This window comes from Phaseolus vulgaris, chromosome 9, assembly GCF_051622355.1.
Source record: "Phaseolus vulgaris cultivar YP4 chromosome 9, ASM5162235v1, whole genome shotgun sequence".
In the NCBI taxonomy this organism is placed as follows: domain Eukaryota; kingdom Viridiplantae; phylum Streptophyta; class Magnoliopsida; order Fabales; family Fabaceae; genus Phaseolus; species Phaseolus vulgaris.
The window spans coordinates 3,365,085-3,387,192 of record NC_143506.1 but is presented as its reverse complement, the minus strand read 5'-3'; the positions used below and the strand labels follow the sequence as shown (position 1 = coordinate 3,387,192).

Genomic DNA, 22,108 nt, shown 5'->3' with positions numbered 1-22,108 from the left:
GAATTAGTAATGAAATGCTACCTATTTTTGGCCATTCTACATATTTTTAAATTCTCCGTGTTAATCTCCTTCAAGACTTAACCTAGACTCTTTTCTAGTGAGTTGGCCTCACCTCTCACTCTCACAAATTCCTAACTCCATTTCAATCCATGGAAACTCCTCTTGCATTTCTTTAATGCTTCCGCTCCTCAAAACTCCTTCATCATCCATCAAAGAAGAAATTACAAAGATCACTATTAGAAGAAGAGTTTTTTTCCATCATTTGGTATTGAGAGCTATGGTTGTAAGATTTTCTTCTACTTTTTTTCATAATTTCGCGTTGTTTTCATATTTTGTTTTTCATGATTTTGTGTTTTTGTTCAGTTCAAATTAGTTGTTCTTACTTGAAACTTCATGTATATATTTTTAGGTGTTCTTGTGTTCATGTTCATGTGTGCTTTTTGAACTTTTTGAGTTTTCTTCAAATTTGTTTGGTGAAATTTTCTTATATTTGAGTCATTTTGACATAAATGTTTTGTCCGGAGTCATGTTTAGTCCAAAAATTGTCACAAAATTCATTGGTTAAACTTTTTGATTTTTTTTCAAATTTCTTCATAGATTAGAGCTCTTGAGTGCTTTTGATTTTCGTTTTTGAGTTCATAAATTGCTACTAGATCATTAGCAATTTTCTTTGAGTTAGGGTTCCATTATCATTCTCTCAAAATTCATTTTCGAAAATTCTCTAAATTTTTTCCAAAAATTGTTCGTGGTTTAAAAAGAAATTTCAAGATGTGAAGAGTAATCTGGATCTGTTTGTGAGATCTCATTGGATCTGTGGTGCAAATAGCAGTTCTGATTCTGTTTCTATTGTCAAAATTTCACGAAAATTGTTGCTCGTTCACGTTCATATGCGTTTTCAATTTGTTCATCTTGTTCTTCATTCTTAATGTGATTTTGAAAACATGTGAGCTGAGTTTGGTGCGAAACTGAGAAACAAAATTTTGACGAAAAAATTGTTCGGTGTGAAATCTAATTGAAGCGGTGCGGTGTTAGAGGAATCTCGAACGGAGGTGTTTTGTAGTTTTTGGAGAACGAAATTGGTGTAAGGAGGTTTTGCGGCTTCCGGTGAACAGAATCAGTGGATGAAGGTTTTTACGTTTCCGGTAACCTAAATTGGTGAACAGAAGTGGCATTTCAGGTGAGTTTTCGATGCATTTATAATCTTATTATTCTTCATTCTCTGAATCGATTTTTAAATCCTGTGATCTGAGAACACTGAGTAGTGATTGCGAAACAGAGATGTTGTGGTTTCCAGCGGAAACATAAGTTTACATCCCCACTGGATCTAGAATCGCATTGGAAAAGTGCTAATCGGAACTGTTTCGTTGTTCTTCACTGAAGCAGCATAAATCCATTTAGTGGAATTGTTGGAAGCAGTGTTGTTCGTGACCTAAGATTTTTCCAAGCGAAGCAGCTACAAATTCAAGTTGGAACAAGTATTGTTTAGGGAGATTTTAGTGTTCGTGGTGGAAAGAATTGTTTGGTGCATTAATTTGATCTTATTTTGAACCAAAGCAGAGGCAACATTGGTGATTTAGAATTGGTGCAGATTTTTATTTTTAGTATACCATCTGTTTGATAATTTGACTCCAATTCTAGAATTGGTGCAGTTTGGCTGTTTCGGTGCGAATTTTGAAGTTGTTGATATTTTGCTGGTTGTTTCAGTGTTGTTTAATGAACTTTGGTGGAAAGTTTTACTGCAGATTTCATGGCTTTAATCACTTGAATTTGAATTTGTGATTCCTAGTGCAAAAGCTAAATTGGTGTTCTGATTGAGTGAAGATTTGGGTGCATAATTTTTTGGTTTAACAGTTTTAGACAGCTGCTAGAAAGTGTATGATAAATTGTTTTAGTGCAGTTTATTTGGAATCAAACTTTTTGTTTTCTGGTTTTTGCTGTTGTAGTTTCTAATTGAAACTGTGCCTCTGAATTTTCATTTGATCTTTGTTATTCTTGGTGGAAGGAACTGTTTGAAATGGCAGCATGAATTTGATGAGAATTTGGTGAGCACAAACATCAGCTGTGATTTAGTACAACTGGAATTGGGAACTTAGCTGGTGATTTCCGAAATTCGTGCGGGAAGAATTGGTGCATTTATATAAAGTGCAACAACAATGTTCACGTGAAAAAAAAATAGCTTCAGCTTTGTTTTGAATTCAAAAGGATGAAAAGTACATGCAACTAAAGGTGAATTTGAGCTAACATTTCAATTGGAATTTTCTGCACTTGAAAAAAAAATTGAAAGGAAAGAAACTTTAACAAGTTGAAGTAGGACCCACGCTCTTGAATTTTCTTTGTTTCAATTGGTAAGAATTGGCACAATGACATAACACTTGGAGTTGAATTGTTGGTGCTATAAATTGGTACGCGTTAGTGTATGTGGTGGGACCGTGACATTTGTTGACATTGCTTTGATTCATTTGTTGGGCTGCAAGAATTGTAATTGGTGTTTTCAATTTACACAAAGAAGTCAATTTGAGGTTGTGGCTGCACGTGAGTTGCAGTGTAAATTCTAAAATTAGCTGAATTGATTAATTAATTGTAGTGAAGTAATTGGACCAGCATATTCCACCGACAACATTTTGGATTTCATGCTCTATTAAGAAATTTGTTCATTCTTTGTTTTAATTTTGTAATCCATTTTAGAACCATTCTCTAGGAAATTCATTTGAGTGCCTACTTTCTTGAAAATATATAATTTCTTGCTTGTCTTGATTTTATGGATAATCTTTGTGTTTGTCATCTCTAATCTCCTTTGAGTTTCACTCTTCAATTTGAGCTTTTATTGCTTTTATTATTGACCTCTTGAAGTGGAATATACCTTGAATTTGTTCTTTGTGAGAATTGAGCTAACTTCTAGGTAGCATCCTAAGAAAAGGCAAAGAACTTTTGCAAGAGGTACTCAACTTTGGAGGACAAACAAGTAGAGGCTTGGAGAGAAACACTTCTGAGAGAATAGAAGAGAACTTTGAAGATTTTTTGTGTGATTTCAATTTTTGTAATTTGGCCATTATCTTTACTTTAGGTGTCTTGGAAGAGCCTTTGGTGTTCTTCCATCTCCTACAAGTTTTCTTTAATTTGCCTATTAGATGCACGCTTTATACGGTAAGTGTGTCTTGAAGGTTCACAAGTGCCAACAAGCCTCACCATTAGGAGTCGTCTAGTTTAAATTTTTGCAATTTAAATTCTTAGTTTTTAAAAGTTTTTTTTAGTTTTCTTCTTTAGAAAACACTTTGTTTATGGTGAAAAAGTTTTCATTGGAAGGAGATTTGAGAAGTGCATCGGGATAAGTTCTGGCTAGGAAAGACTTGGTACTTAAAAGTGTCCATTGTGAGCCACCTCTCTTTCCTGGGAATTTACCTTGTGTGCTAAACTCATTTTCCTTTTTGTGAAAAATCTCTTAAATACAAAAGCTTAATGTCTATGTATACTTCTCATTATAGCAAAAGTGATTCAAGTTCTTCATCAAAGAATTTGAAAATTATTTCTCAAGAACTTAAGTCACTTCAACCGTGGAGGCAACAAGAGGTTATTCAAAAGTAAAAGATTGAAAGAGATACCCGTCTTGCCATTCTTGAGAAGGAACTTAGAATTTGAAGGCAAAAAGGAAATAGTCATAGAGATAAGGAGCATAGTTATAGAAGAAAGATTTATAACCCTTATTATAAAAAAAAAGGGATGTGTTTTGAGCCTAGAAGTTTATATTATTCTACCGAGTCTGAAGTATACATTCCTTAGTTTGATGGAAATAAAAATGTTGAAGCATATTTAGAATGGGAGAGAAAAGTTGATCAAATCTTTGAAAAACACCAATTGGATGAATTTAGCAGATTTTCATGGCTACCCTAAGTTTTCAAGAATATGATATGTCTTGGTGGACAAAAAGGGAAACTAATGTTAGAATTGGTAGAAAAGCAAAAGTACTTAATTGGGATGAATTGAAGATGTGCATGAGAAGAAAGTTTGTTCTGCCTTAATATGTGAGAAAGAAGAAGCTTAGAGAAGAAACGAAAGAGCTTGTAGAAAAAGGAAGAAACTTTATATACGAAGAAAAAGAATTTAAAGAAAAATTTCAAGCTCTTGTTAGAAAGAAAGAAGAGAATGAGAAAAGAGAAAGAGAGGAGAACGAAAGGAAACATAGAGAAGAAAAAGAAAAGAGAGAAAAAATTATGATAGAAAAGGAAAATACAAAAAACACTTTTTTATGTAGTTGAATCAGATATCGATAACAGTTTATCTTCTCTAGAAAACCCTTATGAGGATGTGCTTGCAGAAAAATCCAAGTTTGGAGCTGAACCAAATATAGATATAAATGTTTCCTCCATAGAAAATACTGAAGAATGTTTGATTGAAAAGGAAGAAGAGGAAACCAACAAAGAAAGAGTCTTTTATGACACCCCCTGAAAGCATAGCTAAGAAAGAATCCTTAAAGGGGGATTGCAATACTTTGAACACTTCTTTTCAATTATATAATGTTCATTCTTCTTTACAAAAATCTCAAAAACCAAACTTTGTGATGTTGTTGCCTAGCTTGGGCAATAAACAACACAAAGTGAACAAAAATATTTTTGAAAGGGGTCTTATATTTTTCTTTAAAAAGAATTTTAAAGATAAAGGACCTTATTTTTGTTTAGTTTTCTTTTGTTTTAATTTTCTTTTAAAAAAAGAAATTTGTCTCATGTTTGTTTGATGTTTACTGTAGATTGACATTTGATCCAGGAGGAAAACATCAAATAAATAGAGACTTCTGTCATTGAGCATAATTTAGATCTAAGAACAGATCCTTTTTAAGAGGGAGGGGATGATGTCAACCGTCCAGCCTCAAAATATTCGGCCAAGAAGATAGATGAAGATCAAACTTTAATGAAGAGTTTGTAGAGTCTTTTTCTTCTTCTTAGCCTTGTAAAAATTGTATAGAGTGGTTAGGAAGTTTTGGGCCTTGTATTTTGGGCCAAAGTAGGGAAATATGTAAATAGAAAATAAAGTAAAGTGTAAAATAGTAAAAGAGGGGTGCAAATAGAAATGTAGGCAAGGAAGGCATGAGGCTCCACATGTCTTCTCCTTAAAGGAGAGGATTTGCACCAGTAAGGTAGTGACACTTGTCACACTCTTATTTGAGAGTTTTTGACAGACTTTCTCCTATAAATAGGAGTCGTTTATACATGTATTTTTTTTAAACTTAGAATTAGTAATGAAATTCTGCCTATTTTTGGCCATTCTACTTCTTCTTAAGTTCTCCCTAGGTTAGTCTCCTTTAAGACTTAGCCTAGACTCTTTCCTAGTGAGTTGGCCTCACCTCTCACTCTCAGTAATTCCTAACTTCATTTCAATCCATGGAAACTCCTCTTGTGTTTCTTTAATGCTTTCGCTCCTCAAAACTCGTTCATCATCCATCCAAAGAAGAAATTATAAAGATCACTATTAGAAGAAGAGCGTTTTTCCATCACGTTTGCCTTTTCCAAACTGCAACCATCAATTCTTGTTTTTCTTGTTTTTCACTTAAAGCATTTCAAAATTAATTAATATTAATCTTATTTTAATATTTCATATTTTTTACATTTTTACATTTTAATATAGTAATATATATATATATAAGTATAAGTAAATATAATATATATATATTAATATATTTTCAAATTAATATATTTTTAATATTTATAAAATAAAATAATATATAATATATTCATATATTGATTAGTATTAAATTATATATATATAAAGATTTATATGTAGATAAACATTAAATAAATATTTATATATATATAAATATATAAAAAAAAACATATATATATATATATTAACATTTCAATGAAAAATCAGGGTGAATTAATAATGGTTAAATGCATAATGTAATGAGTAAGTTATAAATTATGTAGCACGAACTATATAACTATTAAAATTACGTTGTGGAACTTCAAATGCATTAAATGCCACAATAAATGCTCTGTCTGACATTTGTTGTAAGCATGTATAAATGGGTTATGCCTAATAAACAATTTATTGCAACTCATGTATAATGATAATAATCAATTTAAATTCCACTAATAATCAAGCATTTGAGACTGTAACATACGTATGAAAGCATAACAGAGTAAAAACTAAAAATCAGAATTGATACGTGAAACATGTGTTGCTATAGTTGGCTTATTTTTATGTAACAATATTAAATTAAAATTGAACACATTTTAAATAAGCCAACTGTTACTACATTAGACATAAGAAAACTAAAAAACTAAAAAATGGACTGAGGTTAAGAAATTACCAAAACAATTGTTACCTTAACTTTATATTGTAAAGCATGTTACAGCCAACAATTATAATATAAAACGCTAATAACTTAGATTTAAGTAACTGTAACATTCTGAGTTGTGATCGACCAACATATTACCTAAAAAAAAAATCATTACATCATAAACATATTAAATAAAAACATAAACTATAACACAAATAAAATATATGATGGTACACAATCATGACATATACTGGTACACAATCACATTTTCTGTCATGGCAGTGATGTTTTTTATATGTAAGAAAATAAGACATTAGTTGTTCATACCTCATGTGTTATGTGACATCGTATTTTCAAGATTTTGAAACACTTCATTGTAAACAACATTAATTGTTGAAGTACATCGTTGTCCATCTTCATCCAAAATTAAGATTTTCAAACCTTTTTTGGATTTTACTCGAGAAACAACAACATATAAATGCCCATGTGTAAATACAGGTCTTCGAAGATAAAACCCAACTTTGGAAAGTGTTTGACCTTGGCTTTTATTTATAGTCATTCTAGGAATCAAGTCCATTCTAGGAATGAGTATTTTATGCCCAATGTTTTTGCCGGTAATGATTGTAGCACCAATAACATTCTTTCCCAACTCATTAACTTGTAATTTGGTACCATTACATAATCCATTTGCTTGATCAATATTTCTTAAAAGCATTATTGGAACACTAGTTTTCAGTTTTAGGCAATGATTAGGAATTTCTGAGCATCTAACATCGTTTAAAAACTCTTATGCAAACCACTTGACTTGAATGTCTCCTTGTTCATCAAACGGGCAAGGTGTGTCTGAACTTAAGTAAGTAACTTCTTTTCCATTCATTAAACATAGGGTACATTCATTAACTTCATCTACACACTCAGTTGTTGGACAAAGTATTGCACCGTCATCAAAATAGTTAGCATTTCTCATATTATCCAAGAATTTAAGATACACAAATTCGACTAAGCTAAGTAGAGGTGACTCATTGTGTTCGATTAAGAGATGTGTATTTCAATTATGCCTTCCCCATTTTCATTTAACTTCATATTTCCATCACCAATCTTAGAATCCATTCAACAAATTCCTTTATCTCTGTAGCACTCTGAACTGATTCTTGATTTGCAATGTTTTCATAATTCAGAGTAGTTTACAATGTTGTATCTTGATCCCTTTTTGACAACAGGCGGAATTTGCCTAAAATCACCTTCTAGAACAACAACTTTGCCACCAAAAGGCTTCTTACTGTTCTCTTCATCTACAACCTTCATAATATCTCTTAATGTTCTTTCAAAAGCCTCAAAACATAACATGTTCATCATTGGAGCTTCATCCCATATAATCAACTTTGTCTCAATCAATAACTTAGAATGAAGAATTCCATGACTTATGTTACAGGTTTATTCCTCATTTATAAAGTGGAATACAAAAGGTAGAATGAGTTGTTTTTCCACTAGGAAGCAATAAAGAAGAAATCTCCCTTGAAGATACATTTAATACTATCATTCCTGTAGATCTAATTCCACTGGACCAATGTTTTCCACATAAATGTTTTGCCTGTTCCGCCATATCCATATAAGAAAAAAAACCTCCTACTTGATTATGTACAACTGTCATTGTATTTTCATATACATTCAGTTGTTCAATAGTAAGACATATATATATATATATATATATATATATATATAATGATTCATGCATTTCAGACATGGTTGTTCTATCATAACTGAGTTCATCAATAAGAAATCTATTTTAAAAAATATATGAATTTGAACGAATAGGCTGGGGTAGACAACTGAAATCCTTTAAAGACAAATTTGTAAAAGACAAATATTTTGCAATTCAGAATCGTCAATATGAAGGCCTAGAAAAAAACAATTATATTAGACATTTGATTTAAGTCCATCAAATATAAGCATAAATTACATAACTTTGAATTATAATTTAACTTTGCAATAAGCAATTCGTTTATACTTGGTAAGTTTAACTCTCTCCTTTTTTTGTATAGAACATCATCACATAGTAACTCCCAAGTACATCTTTAGACTTCATCAGGCTTAGTCATTGTATTCATCATTAACAGTGTAACAAACAAAGTTCTCAGTTGTTGTGCAGAAGCAATGCAGTTAGATTCTTTAATTGCACCAATAAATTCTTTATTATCGGCTAATATGCCCATTGCAAAGCATGCTTCTTGATACGTCTTGTAAGTTACGGTATTAACAGTTTTTATGTTGTCATAGTCAGTACAACCTGTTTTATTTGTTAGCAATATCCTCAAATAATACAATTCGTTTGAGCCTAGAGGGACAAAGGTAAGTCTTCAAATGCTAAATCCGTTTTTTCTTGGTTTCCATTCTCTTTGTTGAGCCATCCAAACAAATTTGGTAGGGAAATCAACATACGTCAAAGTTCTCCCTTCAACATATTTCTTATTAGCCTCAAACCAAGCTAAGAACAAGGTATTCTTGTTTTCATTATTCTTCGAGACGTCATTAATTTCATCATTTTTAAACAACATTGATTGATCATGGAATAAATGGAATGTTAATCTTTGAATAGGAGGCCATCTATGATGAATATCAAACCCAAATATTTTCCAAGCTGCTTCGCATGGAGATATGTATCTACAATCATAGTATTGTTATATCTCATCTATAACTGAGTCTTCATCAAACTTTATTTAAGACTTGTCGTATTAGGACCTTTGTTGACGTATTTAAACAAATACTTGATTGAGTTGGATTTGTTGCAATATTCCGTATTAACATGGCCTTGATATCTCATGATAATAAATGGACTATATGGGACAACGTTTCTATTATCTAATTTAATCACATTCTTTTGTATGAATATGCCATTATCTTTACGTCTATAACATGAATATCCATCTTGATCAATAGTAGTGGACAATGTATATTTTTTGGGATAAAATTTAGAACATCTACCTCCTTTCATGCAAGGTGAGCTAAATCTAGCGGAGCGGGACCACATGGTCCATGTATCATGAATGTAGCAACTGTCTTTGCCAATTTAGGATACGATTCTGCATGAGGTAATTCTGCTGAAATTACTTTATCAATGTCCCTTAGATTTAACAACTTATTTGCACCGTCTAACCACAATAATATATGAGCATATGGTAATCCCCTTTTCTGAAATTCAATTGTGTACATGCCTACATTAGTAAAGGAATTGAATATTAGATTTCATAACTTATGAAATAATAGTAATATGTATGAGAAGCAAAAAAATTAAATTACCTTCATTTACTTTGCCAAAGAATTCATTTTTTTTAAATCAGTCATCATTTGATCCAACTTCATTCTAAATACTCTATACACAATGCGGGTCTATCAGATGCTGCACAACCTCTTGAGGAAACTAAATCACGTATTTCATGTCAGTTTATGTTGCACGTAATTATGATAAACAAATTTGGATATCCAAATTTCTTACATATGGCCATAGCATCTTGGCAGTTATTGAACATATACCTCATACCACATGTAAACGATGAGGGTAGAATTATACGCTTTCCTATGATAGAAGAATTTGTCTCTCCTTGGTGTACTGCTTCTTGTACACCATGAAGAGTATCACAACGAATAAGTTTCTGGTTAGCTCTAATGAATGACAACCTTTGTGCCTCAATCATCGTGTATGAATCAACCAAAAATTGTTGAAACAGGCGACGTGAGATTACTATATTGCCAAACTCAATTTGTCTGTCTTGAATTCTAAAAGCAATAAATTCCCTAAAGGAAATACAAATCTTTTTCCTTATGTGACTGGTTGTGATAGCTTCACGGATTGGAATATGTTCTTGATAACCATCTTCTCAATATGGAAACAATAAGGGATATTGCAATGGAATGAAAGTTGTATGGGTTTCATGGAGTTTTGTCAATTCTCCACAACTTTTTTTGACAATGATATTTCTTCCTACATGCATGGTACTAAGGTAACCCATTACTAATGATGATATCTCATCAGATGTAGAAGTATTGTAAATTCTAGGATCCTTGAATCGATTTCTATATAATCTCAATCCAAAGTCAGAATGTTCATCAGTCTGTAAGACATCTCTAACTCTTCTAAAGGATTATGCAAGAACATTGTGGTTTATGAGCATATATTTATTCACACTTAATAGCTTTAATCATAGATTATTGGACTATAATAATAAATAAATCTGTTGTTTTAATTAATATTCATATAATTGGGTTTATTTGGGCATTAACTATTATTTTTTGTAATTTTGTGTTATTGGGGTAAATGATCTGAAGTAGTCTACCTTTGTGAATGGGCCAAATATGCAAAAGTCCAAGTTACTTCTTTGAATCTAAACAGAAAACAAATTATGAGGAGAAGAAAGAGAAAATAAAAGCTTCAAGATCCCAGAAACAGAATTGGAAGCAAATCTTCTGCAAAATAAAAAGAATTATGGAAAGTTGAAAACTGTTTACAAAATCTAAACTGCAATATTTTCCCAAGATCCTTGGAGCAGAAAAGCCTATAAAAGGACACAAGCATCAAGTAGAAAAGGGAGAGAATTTCATAGGGTTTTCTTAGTTTCTTTTCTTCTTTGTAATTCTTTTGCCTCCACATGGAAAGCTAAACCTTTTGGTTGATTCCTTTGATCAATAAAAGTTTCTATTTTTAATTCTCTATAACAGTTGTTTTTATTGTCTAATCTCCAGGAAAACTAGTTTTTGTGAGAGGTTGTACTTGAACGCATAATTGAGAGTCATCCTTATCTTAAACTTTGGTTTCTTAGTTAGTTCGTATTGTTCTAATTAATTTCTTAGGCGCATGATTCAAGAGAGAGGAGATAAGCATTCCCATGGAGTATACACATGGAACAGAGTGGGTATTGATTAAACCGATAGACGTATGCTTTATCGGTGAGCTTCAGTTGAATTAGGTTTGGCGCATGTTCAATCTAGTTTAGCTCTGTTGAGGATTGAGAAAGGAATAATCTTTAGAAAACTTGTGAAGAATTCATTGGTGGAAGAACTTGTGAGTCAATCTGCATTCTTTACTAATTTAAATCATCATTTATATTTTCTTAACGATCACAACCCCTTTTACTTTACCATTATTGCTAATTTTCATTGTTTGCGGATAGGTTTTGAATTCTATTCACTGAAATCACTATTGGATTCGTTGGGAAATGACTTGGGGTCATCTGACCACTTTTATACTATCATCTCTCTAGCATTAGGCAAATCTACGCTAGAATCATCTTAATTTGAGAGCAAAACAACAGTTATCAGTGGTAATCAATCATCTTCATCAAATTTGTAATCAATGACTTGTCAAATCTAGAGTTTTTCATTTTGGAACTGTACAATTCATATTGAAAGTTTTTAGTTGTGAGCAGTACAACATTTTTCAAAAGAAAAGCAATCTATGAACACTTACTCAAAGTTAGAGACTCTATTTTTTACTTCGTTTTCAGTATCATATATGTACAACTGGGCAAACTTAGGAGTCTGTCCACTTTCTGGTAGCAAACTCCCAATTCGATGGTAATTTTGGCCATTCAAAATAAGGTCCACATCCATCATTAATTGAAGAATGAATCTTACCGCCAATTGAAGTGAATGAAAACATATTGTTGTAGTTCCGATGTTTTGTAAATAATGATTGATTCTACTGTCTTGACCATTGTATAACCTTTGAATCAATTGAGGAAGTTTTTGTAAAAAAGGAAGTTGAACTTTTCCCTTTTGACAACATATGGACAAATGATTTTTTTTATATGTTTGTGTTTTATCCGATCTTTCCTCATACCAAACTTCAGCCATACAATGCTCACACTGTATAGCAAGTTGTCCAAATTCAAGAATTCCTAATTTCCAAAAAAAAGGGAATAAGTAATCATGTTTGTAATAAGATATAGTATATAATAATAACACAATCACTCTTTTAGAAATGTACCTTTAGTTTCAGCTTTTGCATACAAATCAAAGTTGAAATTGCTTTGTTCATCATCTAATATCAAGTGAAAACAAAGGTAAGATAATCTTTTTAATTAAGCAAGACATTTTGCATGCATAGCAATATAAATTACCTTTTTGCTATATATATCTTTGAAGTTGAACTTATTACACATTGTTACTTGACAAAAAAGAAGTGCAAAACATATGTTTGGATAAGAGTTTTTGTACCTGATATATTTTCACTCATATTGATCTCATATGTTGACAATTTTGAATAGTTTCTATTCATATCAATGTCTGATATACTGTGTGGCATTGATAAACCTATCATTTTATTCTCAGAGTGTGTGTAAAATATGACTTATAATAACGATAGAAGGATAATGTGTTGTACCTAAAAGTTTCTGTTTGTTTTTCAGCAATTTTTTAGCATGTATATTTTTCCTTTTTATTCTTGCTTTTTTGGAATCATGTTTGCCTACAATCAAGAAATTAGTACAAATAATCCATATAATTCACAAAAAAACATAAATGTTGAAAACGAAATCTCACTTCAGGGTATCATGTTCACAATCTTACTTAATATAATAATAATATACTAATTCAATTACAATTGTATATAACACTTATGTACAATTATATATGAAATATGACTTCTAATAAAAATATACACATTTGGCTTATTGCACAAAAAAAGGGCACACTAAATATGACTGGGATAAAATTCATCGTACTTGATATTTTTTTAGTGATATTGAACTCAAGTGTTGACAATTGTGAATAATTTTCAGTTTCACCTTCATTGGTAGTACTTGAGACTTTTTCTTTCTTTTTCATTGATTTCTGCTCAAGTATATTTATCTTTTTCATTGTTGCATTTCGTGAATCATGTTTATCTACTATAACTGTAAAAATGATTACATCACGTGAAAACTAAATAATTAGTACAAATAATTCATACAACAACATGTTGAAAATATATATATATATATATATATATAAGTTAACCTTACCATTGTTTATGTCAGATAACGATATCCAATTGAAAGTGTTATCAAATGCATTTATCGAATATAAATTAATGAATTATTTCAATGACAAATTAATTCAATTACAATTGTATATACACTTATAGCTGAAATATGACTTGTAATGAAAATTACACCTTTGGGTACTTACTTATTTCACATTTCTAATTGCACAATAAACAAAGAGATAGTGAATATGTCTAGGATTAAACCTATCATACCTGACATTTTTTTTACTGATATTGAACTCAAGTGTCGACAATTGTGAACAATTTTCACTTTCACCTCCATTACTAGTACTTGACACTTTTTGTTTGTTCTTCATTGATTTCTGCGCAAGTATATTTCTCCTTTTCATTCTTGCGTTTCGTGAATTTTGTTTATCTACTCTAACTGTCAAAATAGTTACATCACGTAAAAACCAAATAATTAGAATAAATACTTCATACAACAACATGTTGAAAAATAATATATGAGTTAACTTTACCATTGCTTATCTCAAATAAGGGTATCATATTCAACCTGTTATCAACTGCATTTATCCAATATAAATTAATGACTTAATTTAATGACAAATTAATTCAATTACAATTGTATATACAATTATATATAGTTATATCTGAAATATACAAATATCTGAAATAAGAGTATGTCGATAGTTTGAAATATATATCGATGGTATATTTTAATAACATTCTTTAAATAATTAATCAAAATATACGATTAATAATCATATTATGTTTAATAATTTTTTAAATCGTAATTAAGAGGTATTTGATTATTTTTCATAAATATATATAGGTAGTATTCCAATGTAAGAAGAATCAATATGTTTTCAATATCAAATCACTATATAAAAAAACACTAACTTAAATGGTGAAGTGGCATTATATCTAAACAAAAAAATTAAGAACGAAACTGTAAAAATTAAAAAAAAAAAAAAAAACATGATAGGATCATGATTTTGTAACTACTTCTCCACAAACTTTATAAAGCAGTTACGAGGAAATATTTTACATTGCCCTACCTCGAGCATCTTCAATGTGTCTGCCTGATTACATTAACATATTCATTTTTTCATTCTCCTCGGTTTTTGCTGAAATAAAATGTAATCTAAGCTTGCTATATTTTATTGTTCGGTATAATATAAGTTTTGAAACTTTAATTGATGGTAGATTATTGTTTTTGAGCATGTATACACTACCATCTTTTGTTATACCGTATACTATAATAGATTATAGAAAAAATGTTATTTGATGATTGTATAGTTAAAACTTATTAATTTATAATCTTTCAAAACTTTACACACTACAAAAGCCATAGTATTATTGCATTAACTTAACGTTAAATAGATATTAATTTAACTCAATTATTATTAACACTTCACTTTATACTTCAAATGATTTCGTGTTAACCTTGCAATAATAGAAGAAAGGAAGAGAGATTATTTTGAATATAGAAAGATATTTATTGACTATTTTGAAAACTAAATCATAATAACTATCTAACGCTCATATTTTCTAATTCGCAAATGATTACATAATTAAAAATAGAGTTTTCTTTCAACTGATTTATTTATTTATTTATATATATATATATTAATAAAACAAAATTTAAAGCAAAATTTCATGTTTACTATTATATCTATACCTATATAAAGAGATTCTCCTTATAACCGTTTTTTGTGTACACAAATATTTTTTTATTTTATTCTTATTTAATATATCTCATTTTATTAGAATAATTAGAATAATGAGATATTTTGTCATTTTATATGAATTACTTAAAAATTAAAATTATTGTTTAATTTTTTAAATTAATATTAATATAGAGTTTTTATATGCAAACTAACTTCTCCATCCTTCCCTTAATTTCTTATTTTAAGACCGAGCATAAACACAAAATCTCACATATCAAATAAAGTAACTTTTATTTCCAATCACTCTCTTCACTCCATTTCAAGTAACTATATTCTCTATTCATTTGTATCTACAATCAGGTCAATCTTAACCTTGACGTGAATATCATCTGACTCTTCGATTCCAAAACTATCCATGAAAAAAGAGAAAAAACTTGAAAAAAAAGAAACACTCAAATTAGAAAAAAAATAAAAAAATTGTTTGATCAATTTATTTTACATTTGTTTTTCAATTTTAACTTATCTAAATTTTTTTTTTTATGTATGTTAAATTTCTAAATCACGAGTAAATAAAAAGAATATGAAACAATTGCGCCTATATTTCCCGTAATAGTTGCTTATAATTGGAAAACACTTTTTACAATGTAGTCGTCGGGTTTTGAAATTTAACAGTTTTTAAAAATTTATTGTTAGACAATATGCATTAACAATTTTTTTTTTTACACAATAAAATAAAATTGTCCAATCTTTTAATCATATCTGTTTATATTTTATACGCTGACACGAACTACGTCAAAACAAAACAATACCAAATATTGTCAATTTTTTTTTATTTTAATGTAATATTAAAATGCTGGTTGGTATATATTAGATATGGTTCTGTTTATATTTTATTCACAGGAGTTAACTCATCAATATGCTTGATGCAAACAACTAATCAAGAGACTATTTTGAATTATTTTTAACTAAAATGATTTTTTCAAATATAAAAATATTGTTATATTCAATTAGTTTTCTTCAAAAGTCTTGGTCTTTAAAAAAGTTAACTGTATAAGATAATTTTTTGTATTTGAAAAATTATTTTATGTAAAAAGGAAAAAAATAAAAAAAAATGCATGACCCGGTTTGCTGTTCCTTGCTCTTCGGCAAGGTAACTGCTTTAGCACTTCTTAATTTCCATGTTTAATTACAATATCCTAAAGTTCGAACAGTTTTTCTTATGTTTGAATCTGAGATTGGTGTTTAGAATATATATATATATATATATATATATATATATATATATATAATTAAAATAAATTATAAATGTATATTCTTAATATAAGTATGCGAATAATAATATTTTATTTAATTTTAAATATTAATTTATATATAATGTGCCCTTTATTCAATAATTATTGATAAATATATTAAGTATTATATAGGATCTAAATTTTTAAAATTTTCAAGAATAAATTACATAATCTAACATTAATATTAATAAACTAAATTTTAAAGCTACTAATTTTATTAAAAAAAATTGCATTAGTGAAATATTTATGAAATTTTACTTACAACAAATGATTAAATTTTTTATTATATTTTAAAAAAAATACAAATTTTAAAAATAAAAATTAATAAAAAGAAATAAATAGATGTGAATTTATTATAATTTTATATTTTATTTATTTAATAAATAAATACAGATGAAAAGAAAATATGTTGAAAATATTTATTTCAAAATTATTCTGTGGTTGAATAATTTTCTAAAGATATGATTGGTAATAAGATTTAATTGAAAATCAGTTATCAATGAAAAAAAAGTATAAATGGATTAAACATTCAAATTAAAAATATTAAATATTGTACATATTTAATTTGATAATATAGAAACAAAGTTGGAGAATTATTATGAGGGAATTAAAAGATATCATTGTTGACAAGAAGTTGTGAAATATTAACAAAATTTATCTATTATTATTAAGAAGTGGATTTTAAATTAATTCAATCTCATAAAACTGACATAACATAGGAAGAAAGAGACTCAACAAAAGATGTGTAAGAAGGTAATAAATTGTTGCAAGACAAAACATAATTCAAAGAACATTTAACTCTTGAAGATGTATTGAAAATATTAAGATTACAATAATAGTCTTTTAGATACTCGGGTAAGTTTTTTTTTTTTTTTATCCCAGTACTCATTCGGACAAACTGATCTGATTCTAAATTTTGTTTGGTATCATGATATTCATTGAGGTTTTGATTTATATGGGAACAAACTTCTTCTTAAACATTAATGTTTGACTCACAAATATTATTACTGTTATTTTCAACATTATCACAAGGTACAAAAATGACTTATGATAGCTGACTCGAGACAGGTTGATCTTGATTTTTTAGTAAACAAAATTTGATCATAAATGTTAGGACGGTTATTTTCATTGCTAGTATCTTGAATCATTTGACATGAAAAAAAAAATCATAAAAGATAACATTTCTAAACACAAAAAAAAAATCTTTAGATTTAATGTTCAACCCAACACATCATTTTGTCTCTCTTTTAAAATTAATAAAAACACATTTTTATGTTCTTGGATCAAGTTTTTTTTTTCTATTTGTTGATAATACTAACATAACACAAAAATCCATACACCTTTAATCTATTTATAAAAATAAAATAAATAAAGAAATCTCGTAAAAATATTATAATACAGAGAAATATTTAAGAAGATAAGTTTCGGATCCGGAAAACCCGAACCGAGCCCCACTGTCATAGATCCGAGAACCAGAGTCGAGGTACGATGTTGTGCGCTGAAGCTCAAGTGTGCCAGTGTGTTTTCTGCGCATTTGTCTGTGGAAAAATTGTTTGAATTGAAGATTTGTATTTTTGTTTCTCACTGAATCTGCATCTAACGAGATCTTTTACAGGGTGCGTCTTATTATCACTTTTTACCCTAACTTTCCCTTCTATCCCAAAATCAATTCCGTTTCTTCATGGCAACTATTCAACCCTTGCTTCATTTATTAGCATGCCTTTCTTTCCTATTCTCACCTGGAATTGCTGATTCACTTTCAACTCCGGTTAGTAAAATACCCTTTCTTTATAAATGATTTTCCTCTGTCTTTGATGATATAGAAATTCATGGCACACCCTTTCAGCATTATAATCTGTTTTGTTTTCTTTTAATTTTACCAAATGATTTCTTGCGTTTTCAGGTGGTGGATTCTCCCATCAATAAATTTCTGATGCAGTTCTATTATGACACATACACCAATTTACACGATTCCGATTTCGAAAACTTTGTTTCTCAAAAAGTCACTTCTGAGTTGTGTGAAGTGCTTCCAGATAAGCATGATCTTGTATGGAGATTGTCAGATCTAAAGCGCAATCTTACTGGTGAAGGTTCTCATCGTAGTGTCTCTACATTGATCAAATTTCAAAGCCAACAGTTAAAGTCTTTGTCTGAACTGTTAAGCTACTCATGTGAATTCATAATTATTGAAAGACTTCCTTCTGGAGTTTTTGCTGATCCATTTGAGTTACAACATCTTGTTCAGCGTGGTGGTAAATATTCTACACCCGCGCTTCATATTTATAGAGAAAAATGTAAAAAAAGAAGAAGCCATATTTGTAATTTTAGGAGTATCTCCTTGTTTCTTTCTAGTGAATTGCACTTTTTATTGCAGTGTTCAGTGATGTAGCTGTCTTTGGTGATACAAATCTGGAGCTGCCTTCATTCTTGTCCAATCGTTCTGCTGTTGAAATTCACTTAGTTGTAGACCCAAATATATTGCAAGAGCCAACTGATGTCAAGATTGAGCTTCCATTGCATGCTCGTTACCAAGTAAGACTATTATGGTTCAATTACTTCGTTACCATATTCAGCCAAGCTTGTTCTTTAAAATCTAATGTTCTGCAAAAGTAGCAAAAAATTATGGAGGATTTGACATTGTTTCACCATGATAATTGATTCAACTAGAGATCCAAATGAAGTTGAAGCAACATCACCGAGGCTAATTACTTTTTATTTACGATTATTGGTGCTAATGTTGTAAAACTATGTTAACAATACTAATTTGTTCATCTGCAAGAATAAAATGGAAGTGACCTGAAAAAAAAAATACTATATCAGTATGAGGATGGTTAGTAACAGAGTCTAAATCTCTCCTTTCAAGACACTCTTTCTTATTGTTTGAAAGAGAATGTGGGAGAGAGTGCATCAGTAGCATTCATGCTAGTGTTATTACATGTCCTATATAGTCTATGACACTGCCTCAACTGCATCATTTCTCTCTTTTTTTGCAGTCTCTGAATGAAAGTGGGTACTCAGCAGTTGAATTTGGTGCACCGGATATGTTAGTGCGCTGCAGCACAAAGGAGAAGGTGGAAAATCGCTACTGCTTCTTCAAATTGGAAAAAGGTGATGCTAATGTGTACGACAGTCGTATTGTTTGGAAAATACCTTCTGGAATAAAGACGCATGCTAATCTTGTTTCTACTGTTACATTTACTGTAGCTTTGTTATCAACTCTTGCAATAGTTGCTGCATCATTATATTATTCCAATAGCTGATTCAGAAAATATTTATGAACATCGCATGGGAATTTTGATTTGAAGAAAAGAAGAGAGGCACGAGAGAAATTTTAGAGGACTGGGTGGTCCAAATGTTAAGCATAGGGGCTAAAAACAACTAACAACAAATATTAAAAAATATGAAATTACAAAATAGTAGGAGTTAAATGTATATACCTTTTAAGTTACGTACGTAGTTCATTCATATCAGAATCAGAACATCATCAATGACAGACTTTGTATCAAAATTTTCAGCAGACCTTCTTTAAATATATTTAATCAAATAATTTGTGCAAATTCATCTTTCATCTTATTTCTAAGCCTGTTTTTCACAATCTTCATATTCAAACTTGGTAGATTCAGATTCAACCTATATTTAAGAATGAAAAAAAAGGTAATGAGAAATGTGAAAATGAATGAAAAAAATCTCTCTAACATTACCGTTTGTGACTCTTGTTGAAGAGATTGCAAAGTTGCAGGAGGAGGCAAAAGCTTCAATACAAGTAGCGTGTGAAGTCTTTGATTCGATAAACTTACATTGTGAACATTTTCTATCCCAAAATATTCTCTTAGATAAATAATAAAATGTAGAATATATATATATATATATATATATATTGTGTGGTCAGAGGTCGATCCAGTTATTTACCTTAATGATTGGTGCTGAAGAGATTATCGTTATAGAATCTGTGTAATGGGTAGTTAAGTAATCAAAGGAGTTACAAGGAAGAAGAAGAGGCGAGAAGGAGGGTAGGTCGATAAAAGCTATAAGATGGAAGGGAGACTAACTAAGAATGGGGGGAGAAAAAACATAAAAAATTAGAGTGTTGAACAATCTTGATGTTTTAAGTCCAAGGTTATTTGTCTTGGCTAAAACATTTGGCGCCCACCGTGGGGCAGGTAAAATTTTCCTGTGCCACTATAAAACATCGATAAGAATGAGTGATTTGAGGGTAGAAGATAATGGAATGGTGTCTAATGTGACTCAAGTTTTGATGGACATAATGGAAACTATGAGGAAACGAAACGAGGAACAAGCGGAGGAATTTAGAAGAGTCCAGGACGAGATGAGAAGGGAAAGCATCCAAGCAAGAGAAATGTTGGAAGAATCACTAAAAGTTCATGATTGTTTACAAAGAAGGAATGAAGAACTTGAACACCGTTTGGATCAACAGTTGATAGTCCAATCAGAAGAAGAGAATAATGTTGATCAGGATTTTCAGCCCTTTTCAGAAGAAATCCAGAGAGAGCATATCCCAGTGGGTTATGTTTTCCCAAAAATAAGTGTGTTTGCGGGAAAGCAAGATCCATGAGCCCATTTGAAAGTCTTTAGAACCCAAATGTCGATATGTGGAGGGACAGACACCCTGAGGTGTAAGATGTTCACAGGTACGCTGGTAGGAACGACGCTGGATTGGTTTAGCCGTTTACCGGAAAAGTCAATAACTTCGTTTGAAGTATTCTCGAGATTATTTATATCTCATCTTTCGGCAAACAAAGCGAAACCTTTGGAGGTAGCAGATTTATTTGAAGTAAAGCAAACAAAGAAGGAGTCTACAAAGCAATTCTTGTGTCGATTCAATGAGGTGATGGTACAGATTCCTCAGCCGAATGAACGATTGTTCGTGGAAGCCTTTATAAAGGGTCTGCGCCCAGGATCGTTTGGAGAATCTTTGATCAAAAGGAGGTCAGACCGTATGGTAGCGGTAAAAACAAGAGTTTCCCCATCTCACAAAAATAATAGCCATATCTCACATTAAGGCAGAAGAGTTCACAGTAAAGAAGAGGGAAGATGAGAAGAGGGATGAGGGGGCAGTGAATGGAGGAAAGAGTGGTGATGTCAAGGGAGGACCTGTAAAAACAGGTAGGAGGGAAGAAAGGCGACATGAAGGACCTTAGCCTGTGACAGAGGAGGAGGGCGAAATGAGTGGTCGAGAAGACACAATGATTTTAGTGGGGGAAGGAGTGAATGGCTGCCATCAAGGTTAACGGTCTCGCAAAGAGATATTGTTAAGGATGTCAATACCGCAAGGTTGCTACATTTCCCAGAAAAAACAGATAGGAAGTTAGGGCCTAACAGATACACGTGGTGCCATTTCCACAGAACGTATGGACATGATACAGAGGATTGCGTAACGTTGGCAAGGCAAATTAATGAGCTCATTAAGGAAGGGATTCCGACCAAGAGTCGGATAAAGATCAATTAAGAAGACCATGCTTTGCATGATGAAATCCATTTAGGATAACTGAAAGGGATTCCGATCACGAGTCAGGTAAAAATCAATTAAGGTCATGCATTGCATGATGAAATCCCTTCAGTACAACTGGAAGGGATTCTGACCAAGAGTCGGGTAAAGATCAATTAAGAAGGCCATGCATTGCATGATGAAATCCCTCTAGTACAACTGCAAGGGATTCCGACCAAGAGTCTAGTGAAAATCAATTAAGAAGACCATGCATTGCATGATGAAATCCCTTCAGGATAGCTGAAAGGGATTCTGACCACGAGTCGGGTAAAGATCAATTAAGAAGGTCATGCATTGCATGATGAAATTCCTTAGTACAATTGGGAGGGATTCCAACCATGTTTGAATAATTTGTCAATTAAAAAGACAAGGCATGACATGTGAAATCCC

The 22,108-nt window shown here is 30.7% G+C and overlaps 1 protein-coding gene, 1 long non-coding RNA gene and 2 pseudogenes across 5 annotated transcripts; 2 read left to right on the top strand and 2 right to left on the bottom strand.

Annotated features, from left to right (window-relative positions):
- The first annotated feature begins 18 nt into the window (after nt 1–18).
- Nucleotides 19–1,799, top strand: LOC137822525 (uncharacterized). 3 transcript variants are annotated; one of them, XR_016515270.1, is made up of 3 exons: nt 19–280; nt 1,019–1,177; nt 1,277–1,799. It is a non-coding gene; the product is annotated as an uncharacterized LOC137822525 (long non-coding RNA). The 3 variants fall into 3 exon arrangements; XR_011082933.2 differs by lacking the exon at nt 19–280 and having other exon boundaries at nt 290–1,177; XR_016515269.1 differs by lacking the exon at nt 19–280 and having other exon boundaries at nt 290–1,177; nt 1,263–1,799.
- Nucleotides 1,800–6,599: 4,800 nt separating this feature from the next.
- LOC150025114 (uncharacterized) lies at nt 6,600–7,304 on the bottom strand (annotated as a pseudogene).
- Nucleotides 7,305–7,438: 134 nt separating this feature from the next.
- On the bottom strand, nt 7,439–10,440 carry LOC150025113 (uncharacterized; annotated as a pseudogene).
- Nucleotides 10,441–17,633: 7,193 nt separating this feature from the next.
- On the top strand, nt 17,634–19,491 carry LOC137822559 (phosphatidylinositol-glycan biosynthesis class X-like protein). Of its 2 annotated transcripts, none has more exons than XM_068627463.2 (5): nt 17,634–17,695; nt 17,828–17,980; nt 18,116–18,464; nt 18,587–18,744; nt 19,206–19,491. In XM_068627463.2, exons 2-5 carry the CDS (start codon nt 17,894–17,896, stop codon nt 19,470–19,472), a joined length of 861 nt encoding a protein of 286 aa, XP_068483564.1. In that variant the 5' UTR covers nt 17,634–17,695; nt 17,828–17,893; the 3' UTR covers nt 19,473–19,491. The 2 variants fall into 2 exon arrangements, with proteins under 2 accessions (XP_068483564.1, XP_068483565.1); XM_068627464.2 differs by having other exon boundaries at nt 17,654–17,729.
- Nucleotides 19,492–22,108: the final 2,617 nt, after the last annotated feature.

Bases quoted from the DNA above. Each gene is read 5' to 3' on its own strand.
- LOC137822559 (XM_068627463.2), top strand. From the start codon at position 17,894: ATGGCAACTATTCAACCCTTGCTTCATTTATTAGCATGCCTTTCTTTC. The intron at 18,465-18,586 runs GTAAATATTCTA...TTTTTATTGCAG, and splicing joins ACATCTTGTTCAGCGTGGTG to TGTTCAGTGATGTAGCTGTC. The intron at 18,745-19,205 runs GTAAGACTATTA...CTTTTTTTGCAG, and splicing joins CATTGCATGCTCGTTACCAA to TCTCTGAATGAAAGTGGGTA.